At 57.7% G+C, this 17,149-nt stretch overlaps 1 protein-coding gene across 4 annotated transcripts in view; it reads left to right on the plus strand.

Moving 5' to 3' along the window:
• The window catches only part of HMGXB3 (HMG-box containing 3), a 73,252-nt gene that overhangs the window by 19,548 nt on the left and 36,555 nt on the right, over positions 1 to 17,149 (plus strand). For 3 of the 4 annotated variants that reach the window (XM_021085011.1, XM_021085012.1, XM_021085009.1), the window contains exons 6-11: positions 4,485 to 4,616; positions 8,742 to 9,145; positions 11,672 to 11,847; positions 11,957 to 12,054; positions 14,935 to 15,033; positions 16,531 to 16,680. In XM_021085011.1, coding sequence (XP_020940670.1) covers positions 4,485 to 4,616; positions 8,742 to 9,145; positions 11,672 to 11,847; positions 11,957 to 12,054; positions 14,935 to 15,033; positions 16,531 to 16,680 — 1,059 coding nt within the window. The remainder of the gene's footprint in view (positions 1 to 4,484; positions 4,617 to 8,741; positions 9,146 to 11,671; positions 11,848 to 11,956; positions 12,055 to 14,934; positions 15,034 to 16,530; positions 16,681 to 17,149) is intronic. The other variant, XM_021085010.1, reaches the window with a different exon arrangement.

Consider the following 17,149-nt stretch of genomic DNA (forward strand, 5'->3'; position numbering starts at 1 on the left):
CATTTCATCTAAATTGTCAAATTTATTGACATAAAATTGTTCAAAACCTTTCTTTATTCCTTTTTTTTTGGCTGCTCCTGTGGCATATGGCAGTTCCTGGGCCAGGGATCAGATCTGAGCCGCAGTTTTGGCCTAAGTGCTGGCCTAGGGCTTGAGCCTGCGTCCTGGCACTCCAGAGATGGCTCTGCTCGCCGTCGCACCGTTGCAGGAATTGTTAAGTGTCCATTTCCCTGCACTGTTCACAGGGTGGGGCGGTCATCACCTTCTCCCTTTTGAGAACTTGTCATCATTCCGAACAGAAACTCAACACCTATTAAATAGTAACCCCCAGGCCCTGGTCATTCCTTCCACTTTTGTAGAATTTGTGGTTTCTAGGTACCTCATAAGAGGTACAATGCAAATCCTCTTTTTGGTCTGACTTTTTCACGTAGGGTAATGTTCTCAAACTTCATCAGTCTTCGAGTTCCCATCGTGGCTCAGTGGTGACAAACCGGACACGTATCCATGAAGACGTGGGTTTGATCCCTGGCCTTGCTCAGTGGTTAAGGATCTGGCCGTGCTGTGAGCCGTGACTCAGCTCGATTCCACCCCTCGCCTGGAAACTGCCGTGTGCCACGATTGTGGCCCTGAGAAAGTGAAGAAAAAGAAAAAAGAGAGGTCTAGCGTAGAGCAATCAGGAGACTTTTCTTCCACTTGTGGCTGAGTGATGATCCATTGCGCGGACGACTGCGTTTCGTGACTCTGTCCGTAAACAGCGACGGACTTCTGGCTTGTTTCGCTCTGGCCGTTGTGAGCAGTGCTGCCAGGAGTGTGCAGGTGTGCACGTGTCCGCTCGAGTCCCTGCGTTTAGTGCCTCTGGGTGTAGACCTAAGAGGGGAGCTGCTGGGCCGTGTGGTCCTTCTGTACTTCAGCTTCGAGAGACTTCAGTCCTTTCAATGCCGGTAGAGTCCGCAGTGATTTTACTTCCTCGTTCCTCGTGCTGGCAGTTGGGGTCTGTCTGCTTTGTTTCCTGATGCGCTTGGCTAGAGGTTGTTGACTTTACTGATCTTCTCAGAGAACCTCTGTTGTTTTCTGTTTCTCTCCTTTCTGTCCTGATTTTTTTTCTTTTTGGCCACGTCGGTGGCACATGGAAGTTCCCAGGCCGGGGATCAAACCCGAGCCACCCTGTGGCATCGCCTGGGTCTTTAGCCTGCTGAGTCGCACGGAAAGTCCTGCCCTGCTCTTCCTTGTCTTTGCTCTGCATACTCTGGGTTAATTGGTGCTTTTCTAGTTTCCTGCCTGCCTGCCTGCCTTCCTTTGTTTCCTCTTCTTAGGGCCGCACCCACAGCATATGGAGGTTCCCAGGCTGGGGGGCTGAATCGGGGGAGCTGCAGCTGCCGGCCTACACCACAGCCATAGCACCTCAGGATCCAAGCCACGTCTGCGACCTACACCACAGCTTGTGGGATGCTGGACCCTTAACCCACGGGGTGAGGCCAGTGATCAAACCCACGTCGTCACGGATGCTAGTCGGGTTTGTTACTGCTGAGCCGCCACGGGAGCTCCTCTGTGGTATTTCTTAGATTCCACGTGAGTGATGCCAACACAGCATCTCGCTTTCTGTCTAACTTACTTTCACGTTTCCGACCTTCCAAGTCTATGTTTGGCAAATGGCACAGTGTCCTTCTCTTTTATGGCCGAGTAGTATTCAGCTGCTTGTGTGTGCCTCATCTTTATCCATTAATCAGTTGATGGGCACAGGTTGTGTCCACGTCTTGGCAGTTGTAAGTAATGCTGCCATGAACGTTGGGGTGCACAGATACTTTTTTTTTTTTTTTTTTTGTCTTTTTATCTTTTTAGGGCTGCACCCCTGGCATATGGAGGTTCCCAGGCTAGGGGGTCCCTTCTGAGCTGTTGCTGCCGGCCTACATCACAGCATCTCCAAATCCAAGCCACGTCTGCGACCTACAGCACAGCTCACGGCAACACCGGATCCTTAACCCACGGAGCAAGGCCAGGGTCGAACCTGCACCCTCATGGCTCCCAGGCGGATTCGTTTCCGCTGTGCCGTGACGGAAACTCCGAAATACTTTCTAATTTACCTCCTTGACCCATGGATTTTGCTTGTGTGGTGTTAGAAGTCTGTTACTTCCTAAATATTTGGGATTTTCCGGATGTCTCTGTTAATTGCTTTCTGGTTTGATTCCCCTGTGGTTAGGACTCTTGGTTTATAAGACCCGAATCTTTTCAATTGATTGGCCTATTTTCTGGCCCAGCTCGTGGATTGTCTTGGTAAATGTTCTGTGTCCACTTGAGAGGAACGCGTGTTCTGCCGTCGGGCGGAGCGTGAGGTTGAGTCGACGGTGTTCCTTCCTGACTTTATCCTCGCTGCTTTTCTCTTTGCCTTTTCTGTCAGTTGTTGAAGAAAGCATCCACCTGGGGTTGCCGATGTCTCTCTCTCCTGGTGCCGTTGTGTTTTGGTGTCACGTATTTTGACTCTTGGTGAGCACGTAAACCTTGAGGGTTGTTCAGGGCCACTCTGTGCTGCCGATGCTCGAGCACGTCTTCAGCACGAAAGCCCTTTATCTCTGGAGCGTTCGTGCCTGCGAGTCTGCTTAGCTCTGCTCTCAAGCTTTCTTTTGAGTATTGGGGCTAGCAGGGTCTGTCTTTTCCGTCCTTTACCTGTTGGTCGCTTTGTCGTCGTCTCTTGGGAGGCCGCAGGTTCGTCTGGCTCGAAGAGCCAGCCCCGTCGGATGCCCTCTGCCGTGTGCTTACGGCCTGTGGGCCCGCGTGTTGAATGTGGTTGTCAGTGTGCTTTGGTTTAAGTCTGTCATTTAACTCCTTGTGGTGGTTTTTGGTCCTGTCTCTTTACTCCTACTTTCTTTTGAAACAAGTGAGTGTTTGGTGTGAGTCCGTTTTATCTTCTTGATGGCGCTGTGAGCTGTTGACTTTGTCCTGGAGGTTGTGTCATTTTCTTTTGGGATCAGTGGTACGCGTCTTTGCCTTGTCGCAGTACCTTCCCAAGCCTCTGCTGGGGGTGAACGGTACACTCTTAGGTGAGAAGGTTACGGGGAACTCATTATTGGTTCTGAGCCTTTCCTCTTCTGGAAATTAATATTCTTGTGAAAATGGTTAAGTAGGTGTTAGCCAAGCTCTTGTAGGAATACTTGGGAAGGCGCCACCCGCCTTGAATGCCAGCATTATTTTCCCCAGTCCTTTCTTAAGCTGCTCTTGAATAATTCTGTTTGTGGGAATTTACTTATGGACGTACCTTTGCTCTGCTTTCTGGGAGTGTGTGTTCAGAAGGAGTATTCCGTGTGGGGCCACAGTCCGAGAAGAGGCAAGATACGATACTTGGCAGCACATCAACAAGTCTCTCACAGGAGTCCCCTGCGGGAGGCCGGCCAAGGATCTCACGTTGTCCCTGCAGCGGCTCGGTTTTGATCCCTGGCCCAGGAGCTTCCGCCTGCCGTGGTGTGGCCCCCAGTCAGTCTCTCACAGACCTTGCTCCTTAGGCTGTCTCCCTCAACCAGAAAGGGCAGGCGGTTTCACAGAAGGAGAAACCAGGGGCCCAGGAGCTGACATGACCCCGGGCCCTTGAGTGTGCCCAGAGTGACCGGCTGCCACCCTGGTGGGCATGGTTGCCTTCGCCTTGGGCGTAGCTGGCCAGCAGGAGTCTCGTGGCAGCGTGGCCTCCCAAGGGAGGGGTTTGCTGTCTGGCCGGGCTCGCGAGGCTGGGATGAGCGGCTGGGGAGCCCGTTCACAAGTGACAGGACAAATCTGGCAGCGAGGCGTTTCCTTGCCAGCGTTAATCGAGACACGCAGCACGGCTCGTTTCCCCTTGGGACAGAAATGTAACGCGCTCTGTTCGGAGGGAGGTCACTGGAGGTGGTGCGAGCCAGTGGCTGAAGGTATTCGCACGCAGATAATCAAATTCTCCGGCGTGGCCAAGGACCCAGCTTCATGTGGAGTTGCTGCTCGTGTTTTTTTAGCGACCGAGGCTTGTCTTCCTGTCTTTGCACCCTCGCTCCCGGCTTCTGATTTGTAACTGACAGGAATGGAAGCGAAGCAGGGTGTCCGCAGTGTCCAGCACTGCAGGATGCACGGAAGGGCTCTTGGACCAGGGATCCAGAAGAACCTCTGTGTTCGGGTCTCGGTGCTTGAGTCGGTTGCCTCCTGGTTCAGAGAGGGCAGCCCCTGTGCACGTCAGCGGCGGAGGTAGCTCCTTCCTGGCGGTGTGGAGAGCGCCCCGCGAGGTGTTGGTGGGTTTTGCTTGATGCATTGCCGCCGCGGTCCTCGCTGGAGCCTGGGGCCTCTGGCTCTCCTGCGACCCCCGCTCTCCACTTGTGCAAGGTGCCCTGGTCGGGCCTTGGGGCCTTTCCAGCTCCGACCTGCCAGGGCTCCCGGAGGCGGCCGACCTTCTGGGATTGTTGTGCTTGGAATGACGGTCAGGGTCTGGGCGAGGACAGACGGCCGTTTGATTCGGACCTGCTTTTTTTAAACAGACCACTACGTACACCCGACGGGGCCACGGGACGTGCACCAGCCCAGGCTGCTCCTTTACCTATGTCACCAGGCACAAGCCACCCACGTGCCCCGCCTGCGGTAACTTCCTCGGAGGAAAGTGGACCCCGAAGGTAAGGCCCTGGGCCGTCGCGGCTTTGGGGGCCCCGCCCGAGGCCAGATGACTAGGTCAGAGCGCATCAAGTTTTCTGGTGGCCCACGTAAGTCAGCTGCTCAGTCACTTAAGAGCAAGCGAAGTGTCACCCACAGTCTCCTACCGTCCAGAGTTGCCTTTTCAGAGTGTTTCCTTGCAGTCTTTCTCTGAGTGTCTAAGTTCTGTATCTTCCCTTTTTTCATTGAACGTATCGTGCCGTTAAATATCCTTTGCAGGAGTTCCCGTCGTGGCGCAGTGGGAACGAATCTGACTGGGAACCATGAGGTTGTGGGTTCGATCCCTGGCCTCGCTCAGTGGGTTAAGGATCCTGCGTTGCTGTGACTGTGGGGTAGGCTGGCAGCTACAGTTCCGATTAGACCGCTAGCCTGAGAACCTCCATGTGAGGCCCTAAGAAGACAAAAAGACAAAAAAATAGTAGTGACATCCTTTACAGAGCTCCTCGTTCCCTAGGTTTCCTGAGAGCGACTGCCCCGGGTTGATGTGTCCATTTCCGGTCGGGGTTAAACTGCCAGCCGTCCTCCCTCCACACCGACTGCTTGGTCACCCACACGCACAGCGCTCACCGCGTTCCGAAGCCCCAAACCCTTGCTGAGTCGCCTGTGGCTCCTGTAACAGGCGGAGCGTCCTTGGGGTCTCTCGGTGGCTTAGCGGGTTAAGGGTGCAGCGTTGTGATCACAGCTGCAGCGAGGGTTCATTCACAGGCCTGGGAATTTCTGGATGCTCTGGGTGCGGCTCCCCCCGCCCCCCAAAAACCACACTGGGGCCCCTTGATCTCCGCCTTTGCAAGCAGCTGATACTCAGTAAGCAAGTGAGCCTTGGTGCCTCGGCCCGGTCGGCACGTGGGCTCAGTCCCCGCTCGTCCGCTGGGCGCTGACTCCATCCCACGCACTTGCTGCGCGCTTGCTGTGAGCCTCTACGCTATTTAGGGCAGAGGGGCTGGGTAGTCGGGGGGGTTTTACGGGGAGATGGTCCGGAGAGGTCAGTGGAATTTGGGTCGGTCCTAAGGGACAGAGAAGCTGCTGTTTTTGTGAAAATAACCTTGGCTAAGATTGTGTCATGGTTTTAATTTGCGGTCCGAACTTATTTGCGCGGAGACTTAAGTAGCTGCGTACCTGTCGGGTCTGGGGCAGTTTCCACAGAACGTCTCTGAGGAATGAGCCCAGGCAGCACTTCTCCCTCTGACCGAGTGCTGGCGCTGAGGATATCACCAATTTTGGAGGCAGAGTAAGTTAACAATTAAGAATTCAGCTCTAGGAGTTCCCATCGTGGCGCAGCAGTTACCGAACCTGACTAGGATCCATGAGGATGCGGGTTCGATCCCAGGCCTTCTTCGGTGGGTTAGGGATCCCGCGTTGCTGTGGCCGTGGTGTAGGCCGGCGGCAGGATCCATGAGGACGCTCCGATTTGAGCCCTGGCCTGGGAACCTCGGTGGGCGGCAGGGGCGGCCCGGGCGGCCCGGAGTCGGTTCCCTTGGTGCGGACCCTGCTTCCCAGGTGTCGAGCGTTGTCGCCGTGGGCCGGGCCGGGCCGTTGGAGTGGCTCTTGCGTGTAGATGGTGGTCGGAGGTAGTGCCGCCTCCCTCGTTGGAGTCGCTAGGGGGCGGCTGCAGTGAACCGGAGCTGGACGGCCTGTCCTCGGGGTTGTACCTACAGTCCCCAGTGGGGTCCACGGCCCCTGTGTGGGCAGCAGGGCACTGCTGTCTCTGCTCCTGTGGGCAGTGCGAGCACCCCAAGGGGCAGGAGGTGCCGAGCGCCCGTGCGGAGTTTCTTGTGGGCCGCCGTGAAGCCGTCTGGCTTATTCCAGCCTAGTACCTCTCCCCGCGTGGGCGTCCCCGGCCGCAGGAGGGGGATGGGACCGGGTGGTGGTCGGGCCTTGCTTCTCGCTCCTGACGCTCAGCGGCGCTGTCCGGGGACCTCCTTCCCTGGTTTGCGGGACAGAGGCGAGCCGAGCGGGGCCTGGGCTCCCGCAGATTTCTGTCTACTTGGCGTCTCGCCTCTTTTGTTGTGTGTCTTTTCCCCCTTCGAGGGCAATAACTTTCAGCCGTGCTCTTTCTGAGGTCAGCCTCGTGACAGGAGAACAGTTGTTCCTTCTCTGCTTGTCTCCAATCTTGACTTGCTGAGTCAGACCTTCTTCCCAAAGGTTTTTGCAAGAATTACCATGTAAAGAGCAGGCGAGTGTGGCCGCTAAACCCCATGGAAGCACAACAAGCGAGTGTGGGGAGAGGGGTAACACGGCCGCACGGGGCCTGCGCCTTTCAGCGATGACGGGGCTGCTCGGCGGCGAGGCCAACTCCCCTGTTTCCAGCTGAGGGAAACGAGGCTGGCGAGGGCAGCGACGTGCCAAGGTACCGCACCCGGTGCGCGGCCCTCCTCCGCTAGCCGCACCTCCTGGGCATCCCGCGCTGTTCAGCTGCAGCATCTGAGGCTGGAAGGAACGAGGATAAGTGTCTCTAAAAGCTCCAGATGCGTCCTGCCAGTCAGGAAGTGACTCACCTTTGCTGACGTTGTTCGGGAGCTCAGACTGGCTAAAATGAGCCCCAGGAACGTGGGGCACAGCGCCTGGTGGGTGGAGGGGGCAGAAGATGGTACAGGAGGCTGTTTAGCGCACGGCCTGGGTCCTGCGGGCTCTCTGACAGCAGAGCTTGAGGCCTCTGCGTGAGCCACTGGGTGGATTGGCCTCCAGTTTGAAAGGGAAGTGACAGCTGAAAACGGAGGGCTGAGTTGAGGAAGCGCGCGTACCAGCTAGAGTGCTGGTTTTTGTTTTTTGGGTTTTTTTTTTGTCTTTTTGTCTTTTTTAGGGCCGTGCCCATGGCATATGGAGATTCCCAGGCTAGGGGTCGAATCAGAGCTACAGCTGCCGGCCTAGACCACAGCCACGGCAAGGGGGGATCCTCAACCCCCTGAGCAAGGCCAGGGATCGAACCTGCAACCTCACGGGTCCTCGTCGGATTCGTTAACCACTGCGCCACGACCCTAGAGTGTTTTGCTTCAATTGTCTAACCGTCCTGAAAAGGACTTTTGTCTGTAGCCTCTTCGTGGGCAAGGTTTTGCTCAAAGATCTCGTCCTGGGGCTTCGTGTCATTTGTCTGTTTTTCTGCTCCCTCTTCCTTCCCTCTTCAGCGGTCAGGAAGCTGCAGGTCACTTGAACTTTCGTCCTCGTGGTCCGGGGTTGTCTGTTGGAGCCTCGGAGTGCGCTATTGCAGGCGTCTCCAGGTTGTCTAGGTTGGTTCTTGGCCGGAGCCGCTCTTGACGTGGGAAGGGTTTCCGACGGTCAGGGTCCAGGAGGGCCTGGGGAACACGAAACGTCTCGCTCTCCGCGACGGGCCGGGCCGCCCGAAAGGCTGTCTCGCTGCTGTGGACAGATGCAGAGCCCTCTTCCTGCGTGACGGGCCGTGGGGCCTCAGAGGAAGCTCGCCTTGGGGGCCGTACGCGGCTGGGCTGAAGCAGAGCCTCAGCGGCGCCCCGCTGGTGCGCCTCGTCCCCAGTGGGTTTCTGGTGCCTTCCATGGTCACGCGGAAGGAGGGCCGCGTGGGGCCCGTCCCGGAGGCGCCCTGGGGGAGAACGTGGTCGGAGGGCGAGCCTGAGGGCAGCCGCGCGGTTGGGGAGTGCGCGCACTTTCTGGCAGGGGGTCCACCAGGCTGAGCGCGGAGCACCCGGTGCGGCGTCCGCGGAACGTCCGTCAGCCGAGCTCTGACCTGGGGGCCTCCCCGGAAGGAGCGTGGGACAAAAGCGTGTTCCCGGTGGGGTTGGTCCCTGTGAGACTGCGGCCACTCGTGAGAAGGGCGCCCCCCAGATAAGCAGGGTGGCACTCGGGGGCCCCACGTGGCCGCGCGTCAGCCTCTTTCTAGACAAGCAAAAATCCAGGTAAAGGGCATTTGTTTGCCGAAACGGAAAGAAAAAATGCCAAGAAGGCCCTTCCTAGGCAGGTGGCTTTATCCCCACGTGGGCCCTGAGTCCTCTGGTGAAAGGGGCCTGGGGACCGACGCCGGGCTCCTGAAGCGGCCTCTCCCTGCCTCGCAGCTTCCTCTCTGGGGGCGGCGTCAGCTGGGACGTGCCGCACACCTAAGGGGTTCCTGTTTTTTCTAGGAAAAGCCGTCCAAGGTCAAGGTGGACTTGGCTTCTGGCGTCGCCTCTAAAGGCTCCGTGGTTAAAAGAAGCCAACAGCCTGTGGTCACGGAGCGCACCTCGCCCAAGCAGCGCTGTCCCCCGGCGGCCCTGGAGAGCGCCGAGGCCGGGAGCCAGCTCCTGAGCGCCGCTCCTCCGAGAGAAGGGGGCGAGCGGGGCGCGCGGGAGGCGCCCGTCCCCGCGGACGCCCGCCTCCTGGTCACGGACGCGCCGTCGGTCTCTGAGACGCCGGTGGTCAAGAGCGGCGCGCAGCCCGAGGTCTCCATGGGGACAGCGGAGAGGGACAGTCCTGGACTAGACGTGCTGCCGCCAGCCGAGGGGACCAGCACCTCCACTTCGCTGCCTGCTCCTAAAAGGCCTCCAGGGTAAACCCGTGTGTCTTTGTGTTGCAGCGTCGCGTTGGAACGGCAGCCCGGGGGCCTGTGGCTGCCGTGTCCCTGTCCTCAGCGCGTACTCCCCCGTGGGCGCGGCAGCAGGGTCCGCGCGGCGGTGTCCGGTGCAGAGATACGGAAGCCCAGGCCGCCAGGCCGGGACCGCCTTTCGTCCTCGGGCGCCTCTGCCCGCGGGCCTCCCAGAGGTGGTTGTCCGCGCGTCGCTGGTGCGGGCTGCGGGCGTGCTCCAAACCCAGGGTCCGGGCCTGCATCCTGGACTTGGAGGAGAGGCCGCATTGAGGCCTCGCGGAGGCCGATGCCCTCCCTGCTGGCCGAGCACGCGGCTCGGGTGCTGCCTCCCTCCAGGCTCCTGGCGGGGCCTGAGCACGGTCCCTGCCGGACCCTCCTCCACTCGAGACGTCCTGACGTGGCTGTGGGTACAAAGTCTTGCCCTCGGTGCCCGACCGCGCAGCCTGGAAGAGGTTGCGTGCAAAGCGCCCAGCCCAGTGCCTTGCCGGGAGGTGGCGGTCTGGCAGGCTGGGCTGTTCCTCCTCCTCAAACTGGGGGTTCCCGTCGTGGCGCAGCGGAAACAACCCGACTGGTGTCCACGAGGATGCCAGTTCGGTCCCTGGCCTCGCTCAGTGGGTCAAGGATCCGGCGTGGCCGCGAGCTGTGCTGTGGGTGGCAGATGCGGCTCAGGTCTGGCGTGGCTGTGGCTGTGGCTGTGGTGGAGGCCGGCAGCTGTGGCTCCGATTCAGCCCGTAGCCTGGGAACCTCCATGTGCTGTGGGTGCGGCCCTCAAAAGCAAAAAACCCCAAAAAAGCCTTAATAGAATCCTCCATGTAACCCCTTCCCATAGGGCTCTTGGGTCTTATCATTGAAGGCCTTTCTTTGTGTTAGCGGTACCTCAAAAGCGAGCAGCTTTGCCCCAGGGGACGTGGTGGCAATGCGTGGAGGCGTTGGGGTTGATAAAGCTGCGGGGGTGGGGGGTGCTGCTGGCGTCTGGTGGGTAGAGGCCGGGGATGCCACCGAACACTCCTGTAACGGAATTATTTGGCCCAAAGTGTTAGTAGTGACAACCGTGGAAATTCTGATTTATAGTATTAATATGATTTAAAATTTTTTTATTGTTGAGGAGTTCCTGTTGTGGCTAAGCAGTAAAGAACCCAAGTAGCAACAAACCCGGCTTGAATCTGGCATTGCTGCGGCTGTGGTGTAGGCTGGCAGCTGCAGTTCCACTTCGACCCCTAGCCTGGGAACTTCTGTATGCTGCAGGTGTGGCCCTAAAAAGAACAAAAAATCTTTTTTGTTGAATAGAAAGTATATTCATTCAGTTCAGATTCGAAAGGTGAGAGGAATATATACTGCAAAAATCTCTCGCGAGTCCTCCTTGTGGATCTGCAGGTTAAGAACCCAGCTAGCATCCACGAAGGTTCTGGTCTGATCCCAGGTCTCGCTCAGTGGGCGAAGGAGCGAGTGTTGCCGGGACCTGCCGTGTAGGTCGCAGGTGCAGGTCCCAGGTGCGGCTTGGATCCGGCGTGGCTGTGGCCGTGACGTAGGCCTGCAGCTGTAGCTCTGATTCGCCCCCTGGGAACTTCCGTATGTTGTGGGTGTGGCTATAAAAAGACAGAAAATACCTCCTTTCTGTCGCATCCTTCATCACTTCACTCCCGTTTCCCAGACAGTATTCCCAAATCCCTGGGTATCGGGAGCTGATTTTGAGCGGATGCGAGCAAATGTGTGTGTGCACATAGGGAGTTGACGCCTGCCCGAACACAGACTGGAGCTGTGTGGGCCCGCCGGCACGTGGCTGGTTTTCAGTGAACACACTCCGCGGAGCCAGACCGCCCAGCAGCGGGGCAGCGGGCCGCCGGGTGCGGAGGGCAGGCCGAGAAGCCGTGTGCGCCCCTGGCGGATGCTATTCAGGCTCAGCTCTGTGTGCGCGCGTGTGCGTGGGTGCGTGTGCATGGGTGTTCTCTCCAGCTTCCTTCCCACAGGTGGCAGCATGACGTAGGTTCTTCGACATCGCCCCTTTTCAAGTTGAGCAGTATTCTCCGAGAGGCTTCTGCGTCCTTAGAGACGGCGGCTCTGCACGTGGTTTTGGGCAGGGAAGCACGTGAGCACGTGCGGGCCGAGGCCGCCGGCCGCGCTGCAGGCCCGAGGCGGGGCGTCGGGGCGTCGTCGCAGCCCCCGCCTCAGAAGCGCGGGCCTCGCTGTCCAGGCTCGCAGCCGCCCTCGGGACTGCGCGAGCCCGAGCCGATCAGGGCAGAGCCGGTGTTCTAACTCCGGGAGCTCTTGCTGTCCCCACTTGGGCACTTGATTGTCTTCATAATGACCCAAGAAGTACGGGGAATGACCGTCTCATTTGACGATGAGGAACTTGCCGGGTGACCCGGCTGCTTGATGGTTGAGTTGCTGTCTGAAGGCTGACAGTGCACCCGGCCCTGCTCTTCTGCTCAGGTGCTCTCCTGCCTCTTGCTCTGCAGTTTCTAGGAGGGTGTTTGCTTCTTGTTTTTCCAGGGTTGACCTGCTCACCCCGGTGCCCAGAGGCCCGGAGCTCAAGGGCAGAGCACGGGGCAAGCCCTCGTTACTGGCTGCGGCGAGGCCCACGAGAGCGATTCTTCCAGCCCCAGCGCACGTGGGCCGAGGCGGCGGCGCGGGCCTGCCCAGGGCCAGGCAGGCCTTTCCCCCGAGTGGTAAGGTCCAGGCCCAGCCCGGGACCGGGGGCTGTCTGGGTTCGGGGAGTGGGGTCGAGAGACTCGGGATGTGCCCTCACGGCACCCGTTTGGCTCCGGGTTGTCTCAGAGAAGGCTCCCTCTGTGAGGACCTGTGGCCTGAAGCCGAGCACGCTGAAGCAGCTGGGTCAGCCCGTCCAACAGCCATCGGGCGCTGGTGAGGCGCAGGTAAGACCCGGTCCCGGAGGGCGCCGTCTGGGGGGCCTGGCAGAGGCCAGGGCTCTGGGAGGGGGATTGGCATGAATGAGTCACCCGTTTCGTAATTAACTTCTTTTCTTGTTGTAAAAGTGAGTGCGTGTTTAAGAATTTTTTATTTAGAAATAATGTAGAACAAAGTTGAAAGCATGAAAACAGCATCAAGAGCCCTGTGCTCTCTTGACCTGGTCGCCTACCGTACCGTTTAGCTCCTTGCTTCCTCCTGGGGGGGGGTTAAAATACACGTAACGGAAGGGCGTCCCCATCGTGGCGCCGCGGAAACGAAGCTGACGAGGGACCGTGAGGTTGCGGGTTCGGTCCCTGGCCTCGCTCCGGGGGTGAAGGATCCGGGTTCGGTCCCTGGCCTCGCTCCGGGGGTGAAGGATCCGGGTTCGGTCCCTGGCCTCGCTCCGGGGGTGAAGGATCCGGCGGTGCTGTGGCTGTGGTGGAGGCCGGCGGCTCCAGCTCCGATTCGACCCCTAGCCTGGGAACCTCCACGTGCCTTGGGTGTGGCCCTAAAGAAGGACAAAAAAAGACCAGAGAAAAGAAAAACACAGGTACTGATTTAAGGGTGATAGGACCGTTCACTCTTGAAAGCCTCCGTGTGCAGTTCCTCGGAGACGCTCTCTTCCCGAAACGTCGTACTTCGTCATCTGTGTTGGAGTTTTCAGTTTAGCCAGTCAGGTCCTTCACACGCTTTCTCCTTGAGCACAAGACCAGTCTAGGGTTGGGTCCTGCATTTAGTTGTCCCCTCTCTCTAGCCTCCGTTTAAAAGGAATGACTGCACGGCGGTTGTAGACAGTTCAGGTAAAAGCAGCAAAAAAGGCCGTCTCTTGTGGTGCTGCTGCCCAGAAATTGCTCTTACTGGCCGTCTCTGTGCTCGTTTCGCCTTCAGGTACTTTTCCTGCGTTTGTGTGTGTTTATTTTTTATTCAGAAAACATTTATTACTGATCTACCGCGCGCAGAAAGACACCGTTCCTAAATTCTGTCATGAAAAATGGTATATTGGCGACGTTCAGATTGTAATCCGGAAGGGGTTTTTGTGATAGTCTGTGACCTTTATGTGTTTATTTTTTAAATGTAATTTTTAAAACCTAAAAGCATGGCTTTCTCCAAGTGCTGGTTTTAAGCAGGACGATTCATTCCCTTTAATATTCGAGCTGTTAAAGATTTCCCACGTGCCAGAACTGCGTATGTTCAACCCCGTTTATTCCTAGTTTTTTTTTTTAGTTCTTTTGCCGTATGTGGCTGAAATAGTTATTATGATCAAAGCTCCCCAAATTGGCGTTTTTCTCACCATGACCATGAGGAACAAACAAGTGTCTGCAGCATAGCCCTGGAAACGTGCATACGTCTACACGGTAAAAGCTTGATATGCAGTTCCCGTCGTGGCCCGCTGCATAGCCACACGGCGGCGTCCCCGCCACGGCTCCGGCTCAGTCCCTGGCCTTGGAACTTCTGTGTGCTGTGGGGACAGCCAGACAGTTTTTTTAAAAAAAAGTTTACTGAAGCTGTGCCCTTAAGCTATATGCAGTCATTTTTCTATGTCTTTTTCCAAAATGCTGGTGTTTCAGCTCATTAAATTAATTTTAGGGCTGCTCAGTAGGAAAGTGAAAACCCTGAGATGTACCCTCTTGGAACAGGGGCAGGAGTCTGCTGTACCCCAGGGCTCTCGGCTGGGTGACTGCTTCCATTTGATAGCTGTCCGTCGGCCTCAGCGGGAGTCTCAGCCAGCGTCTAGTTTCACCCAGCGGTGCCAGCTCTGGGTGCCTGTGTGATCTCGGGGTAGCGAATCTAGTTCGCCTCACCTAGTTCGCCTCACCTACTTCCTAGATGTCCCGCCCTTAGAGCCCCTTGACGTGGGTCAATTCCCAGGCTTCTCTGGAGTTTGCTTCAACGTTGGATATTTCTTTAAAAAAAAAATCAGCCCTTTTGCTAGTCCTAAACAAGGTAAATTACATGAAATCCTTTTTTTTTGGCCACACCTGTGACTTTCGGAAGTTCCCCAGGCCAGGGATTGAAGCCATGCCACAGCAGCAACCCAAGCTGCTGCTGGGACGATGCCAGATCCTGAACCTGCTGCACCACAGGGAAACTCCACGTGAAATCTTACATCCTGAAAATCCGTTCAAACTCACGGTTCCAGAATCCTGTGAATTTAGGATGCTTTCTTTTATAGTCCGTGGAGAACATTGAATGATTTTATAGATAGTGGTAAAAATGAAAAGCAATCCACTTCACCCTGTGATATTTTAGTGAATAAAATGTCACTAAACTTTCAGCCTTCTTTGCAGGATTATTCAGCTGCATGTTTGGGCATAGAGCTTTTATGTGTTTTTTTCACTTGATAGTAGTTGTAAATCTGATTTTTAGTATTTCTTTTTTTTAGGGCTGCACGCGGGGCGCATGGAGGTTCCCAGGCTAGGGGTCCGATCAGAGCTTTAGCTGCCGGCCGCAGCCGCAGCCACGCGGGATCTGAGCCGTGTGTGTCACCTACACCACAGCTCACAGCAGCGCTGGATCCTGAACCCACTGAGCGAGGCCAGGAATGGAACCTGTGTTCTCATGGATGCCAGTCAGATTCGTTCACCCCTGAGCCACGACGGGAACGCCTGCTTGTTCGTATTTCTGACACTGCAGTGTGAGAGCTGTGCAGAAGCGCGTGGCAACCCCCGGACTTGAGAGCGACGCTCGCCTTTGGTGGGCTGGTCGCTGCTGACCAGCATCCTGGGGGCTCCTTGGGGGCACAGCTCTGCAGGCGCCTAGGCAGCCGTTGGCTCAGGCTGCTGTAGCACGCGGGCCCTCAGGAGTTTGCAGCTCTGAGGCGCTGAAGCACTCGTTTTGATCCGCAGCTCACAAATGGCCTGGCCAGCAGGACGCCTCGGGTGGAGGTCGTCGAGGTCAAGCCCGACGCCTTTCCTCCCTACAAGTACAGCTGCGCCGTCACGCTGGTGAGTGCCGCCCGGGGGCGGGCGCTCCCGGAGGGCTGGGCTCTCGCGCGGGAGGGTGAGCGCCAGTCTCAGGCGGGTGGGGAGCGGTCCTTGGGCTGAGCAGAGGCTCGGGGGTGGGTCGCCGAGGCCCAGGAGCCCGTCGGGGTGCAGACGGTAGCTCCTGGCGAACTGGCCGCAGGTGTGTCGTCTCTCCCAGGCGAGGGCTGTGGAGTGTGGGTCAGACCAGCGTATGTCCCTTGAAAGTGGTTGGGGTGAGAAGCCGGTCCAGCTTCACCTGTGCGAGGCCTCGGGACCTTTGAGCCTCAGAAATGTGTTCCACAGCTCGGTTTGACAAATGCTTGTGTGCTCGCGGAAGCAGCGTCTCATGCAGCACGCGTGTCTTCAGGGGTCGGAGAAGCAGTTTGCTTTGTTTGGCCCGGTGTTTCCTGCAGCGGCCTCCCTCCTCCCGCTGTGACTCCTGCCCTCACACGTTAACATCCCTGGAAACGAGCGTGTGAGGCGGGGGCGCCCCTCGGCTGGGTGAGGGCCCGGAGCAGGGGAACAAACGCGAGGTGAGCGGAGACCTCGTCCGGAAGCGCTGCTGGCTCTGCTGGCGGCCGTCTGGCCTGGGCAGGGCCCTCGCCTCCTCTGGTTTCCAGTTTGCACCATCCGTAAAGCTGTGCTGCTGTGATGGCACGGGGGGCTCTTCCCGCTCGGCCCCTCTCGTTCTCTTGATCTTCAGGGGCCACCCAGCCAGGTCCCTCAGGGCAGCTCTCCGGCAGAGCTGCGGACATACACACATTTGGAGGAAGCATCTCGAGTTTTGAGAATACAGAGGCCGTGGAGCGCCGGCTCTGCGCCCTGCCCCGAGCTGGGGCTTCGGTGGGAGCAGGCCGGCCCTGTGTGGCGAGTCTGTGCCTTGTCTGGCCCGATCTCACCGCCTGGTCGGCTGCTCGGGCTGCCTTTCCAGGGACCCAGGCACTGCCTCCTGGTGCCCTCCGTCCCTTCACCACCTTCTCCCTGTGGCTGGCGGAGCCACGAGGGATCGCATCTGGCGGGAACTGCCCGGGACCCTTCCCATGGCTGATGAGGTGGCAGCTTGTCACGGGAGCCCGGGTGCCAGAGCTTTGTGCTTCCGCAGTCCTTTTAGGTGGCCCTTTAGGTAGAGCTGGACGCGGTCAGTTTCCCAGGGCTCTGGCCCCTGTCTGTTAGCATAGAGCTGTCTCACTCTGCCGAGTGCCTGGGCTCTGAAGACCTTAGAATTTCTGACCCTTGAGATTCAGTTGGCTCATTTCACAGGTAGGGAAGGGCTTGTCAAAATTCTTGAGGCTGCGTTAAGACTGGAAGGGGGTAACTACAGAAAAAATGCCTTGTTCAGGGCTCCTTGAGAATTAATCTCAGTTTTGTCTTGCAGTCGCCACTCTCTTCCCTGTCTTACCAGCAGCGGGTCGTCCTGATCCTGGCCCTGCCCAGGTGTAAACTGACCTGCAGAATTGAACTGGGGCCTTGCTCTTTTAGGATTTGGGCCTGGCGACATCGAGAGGCCGGGGAAAGTGCAAGAACCCCTCGTGCAGCTATGTGTACACCAACCGACATAAACCTCGGATTTGTCCCAGCTGTGGTTTTAACCTTGCCAAAGACCGGAGTGAGAAAACCACCAAGGTTCTCGTGAGTTCCTTCCCCAAACACACCCCCAAGCCTGGGGTTGGGCCCCGAGAGCCGACCCGCTTTAGGAGAGTGGAAAGGGTTTCTCAGTGCCCCGCAGTCGTTTGTGCTGGAGCTGGAACCGGGTGAGAGGGTCTGCACCTGGGCAGGTCCCGCCCCTTTTTCGGCCTCCTTTTTGCTAAGGTGAGGGGTTGACCAGGTGGCTCCATCTCGCAGAACCTTCTAGCTCAGGGAACCAAGAATTCATTTCCTCCCTCCAAGAAGAAAGCCACCCGGGGCCTTAAAGAGGCTTCTGAAGGAGACACGGGCAGGTGGGCTGAGTCCTTGGAGCCCCGAGGCCGACGGAGGACCTATAGGCGGTCCTGGTGGAGGGAGGGCGCCAGCCCCAGGGTTTTGTGGGTGAGCCCGCTGCCTCCAGGTTCCTCTCAGGGTGCTCAGCTCTGGGCACAGAGCTGTGCTCCTGGCAGTCTTG

Source organism: Sus scrofa, chromosome 2 (assembly GCF_000003025.6).
Source record: "Sus scrofa isolate TJ Tabasco breed Duroc chromosome 2, Sscrofa11.1, whole genome shotgun sequence".
Taxonomy (NCBI): domain Eukaryota; kingdom Metazoa; phylum Chordata; class Mammalia; order Artiodactyla; family Suidae; genus Sus; species Sus scrofa.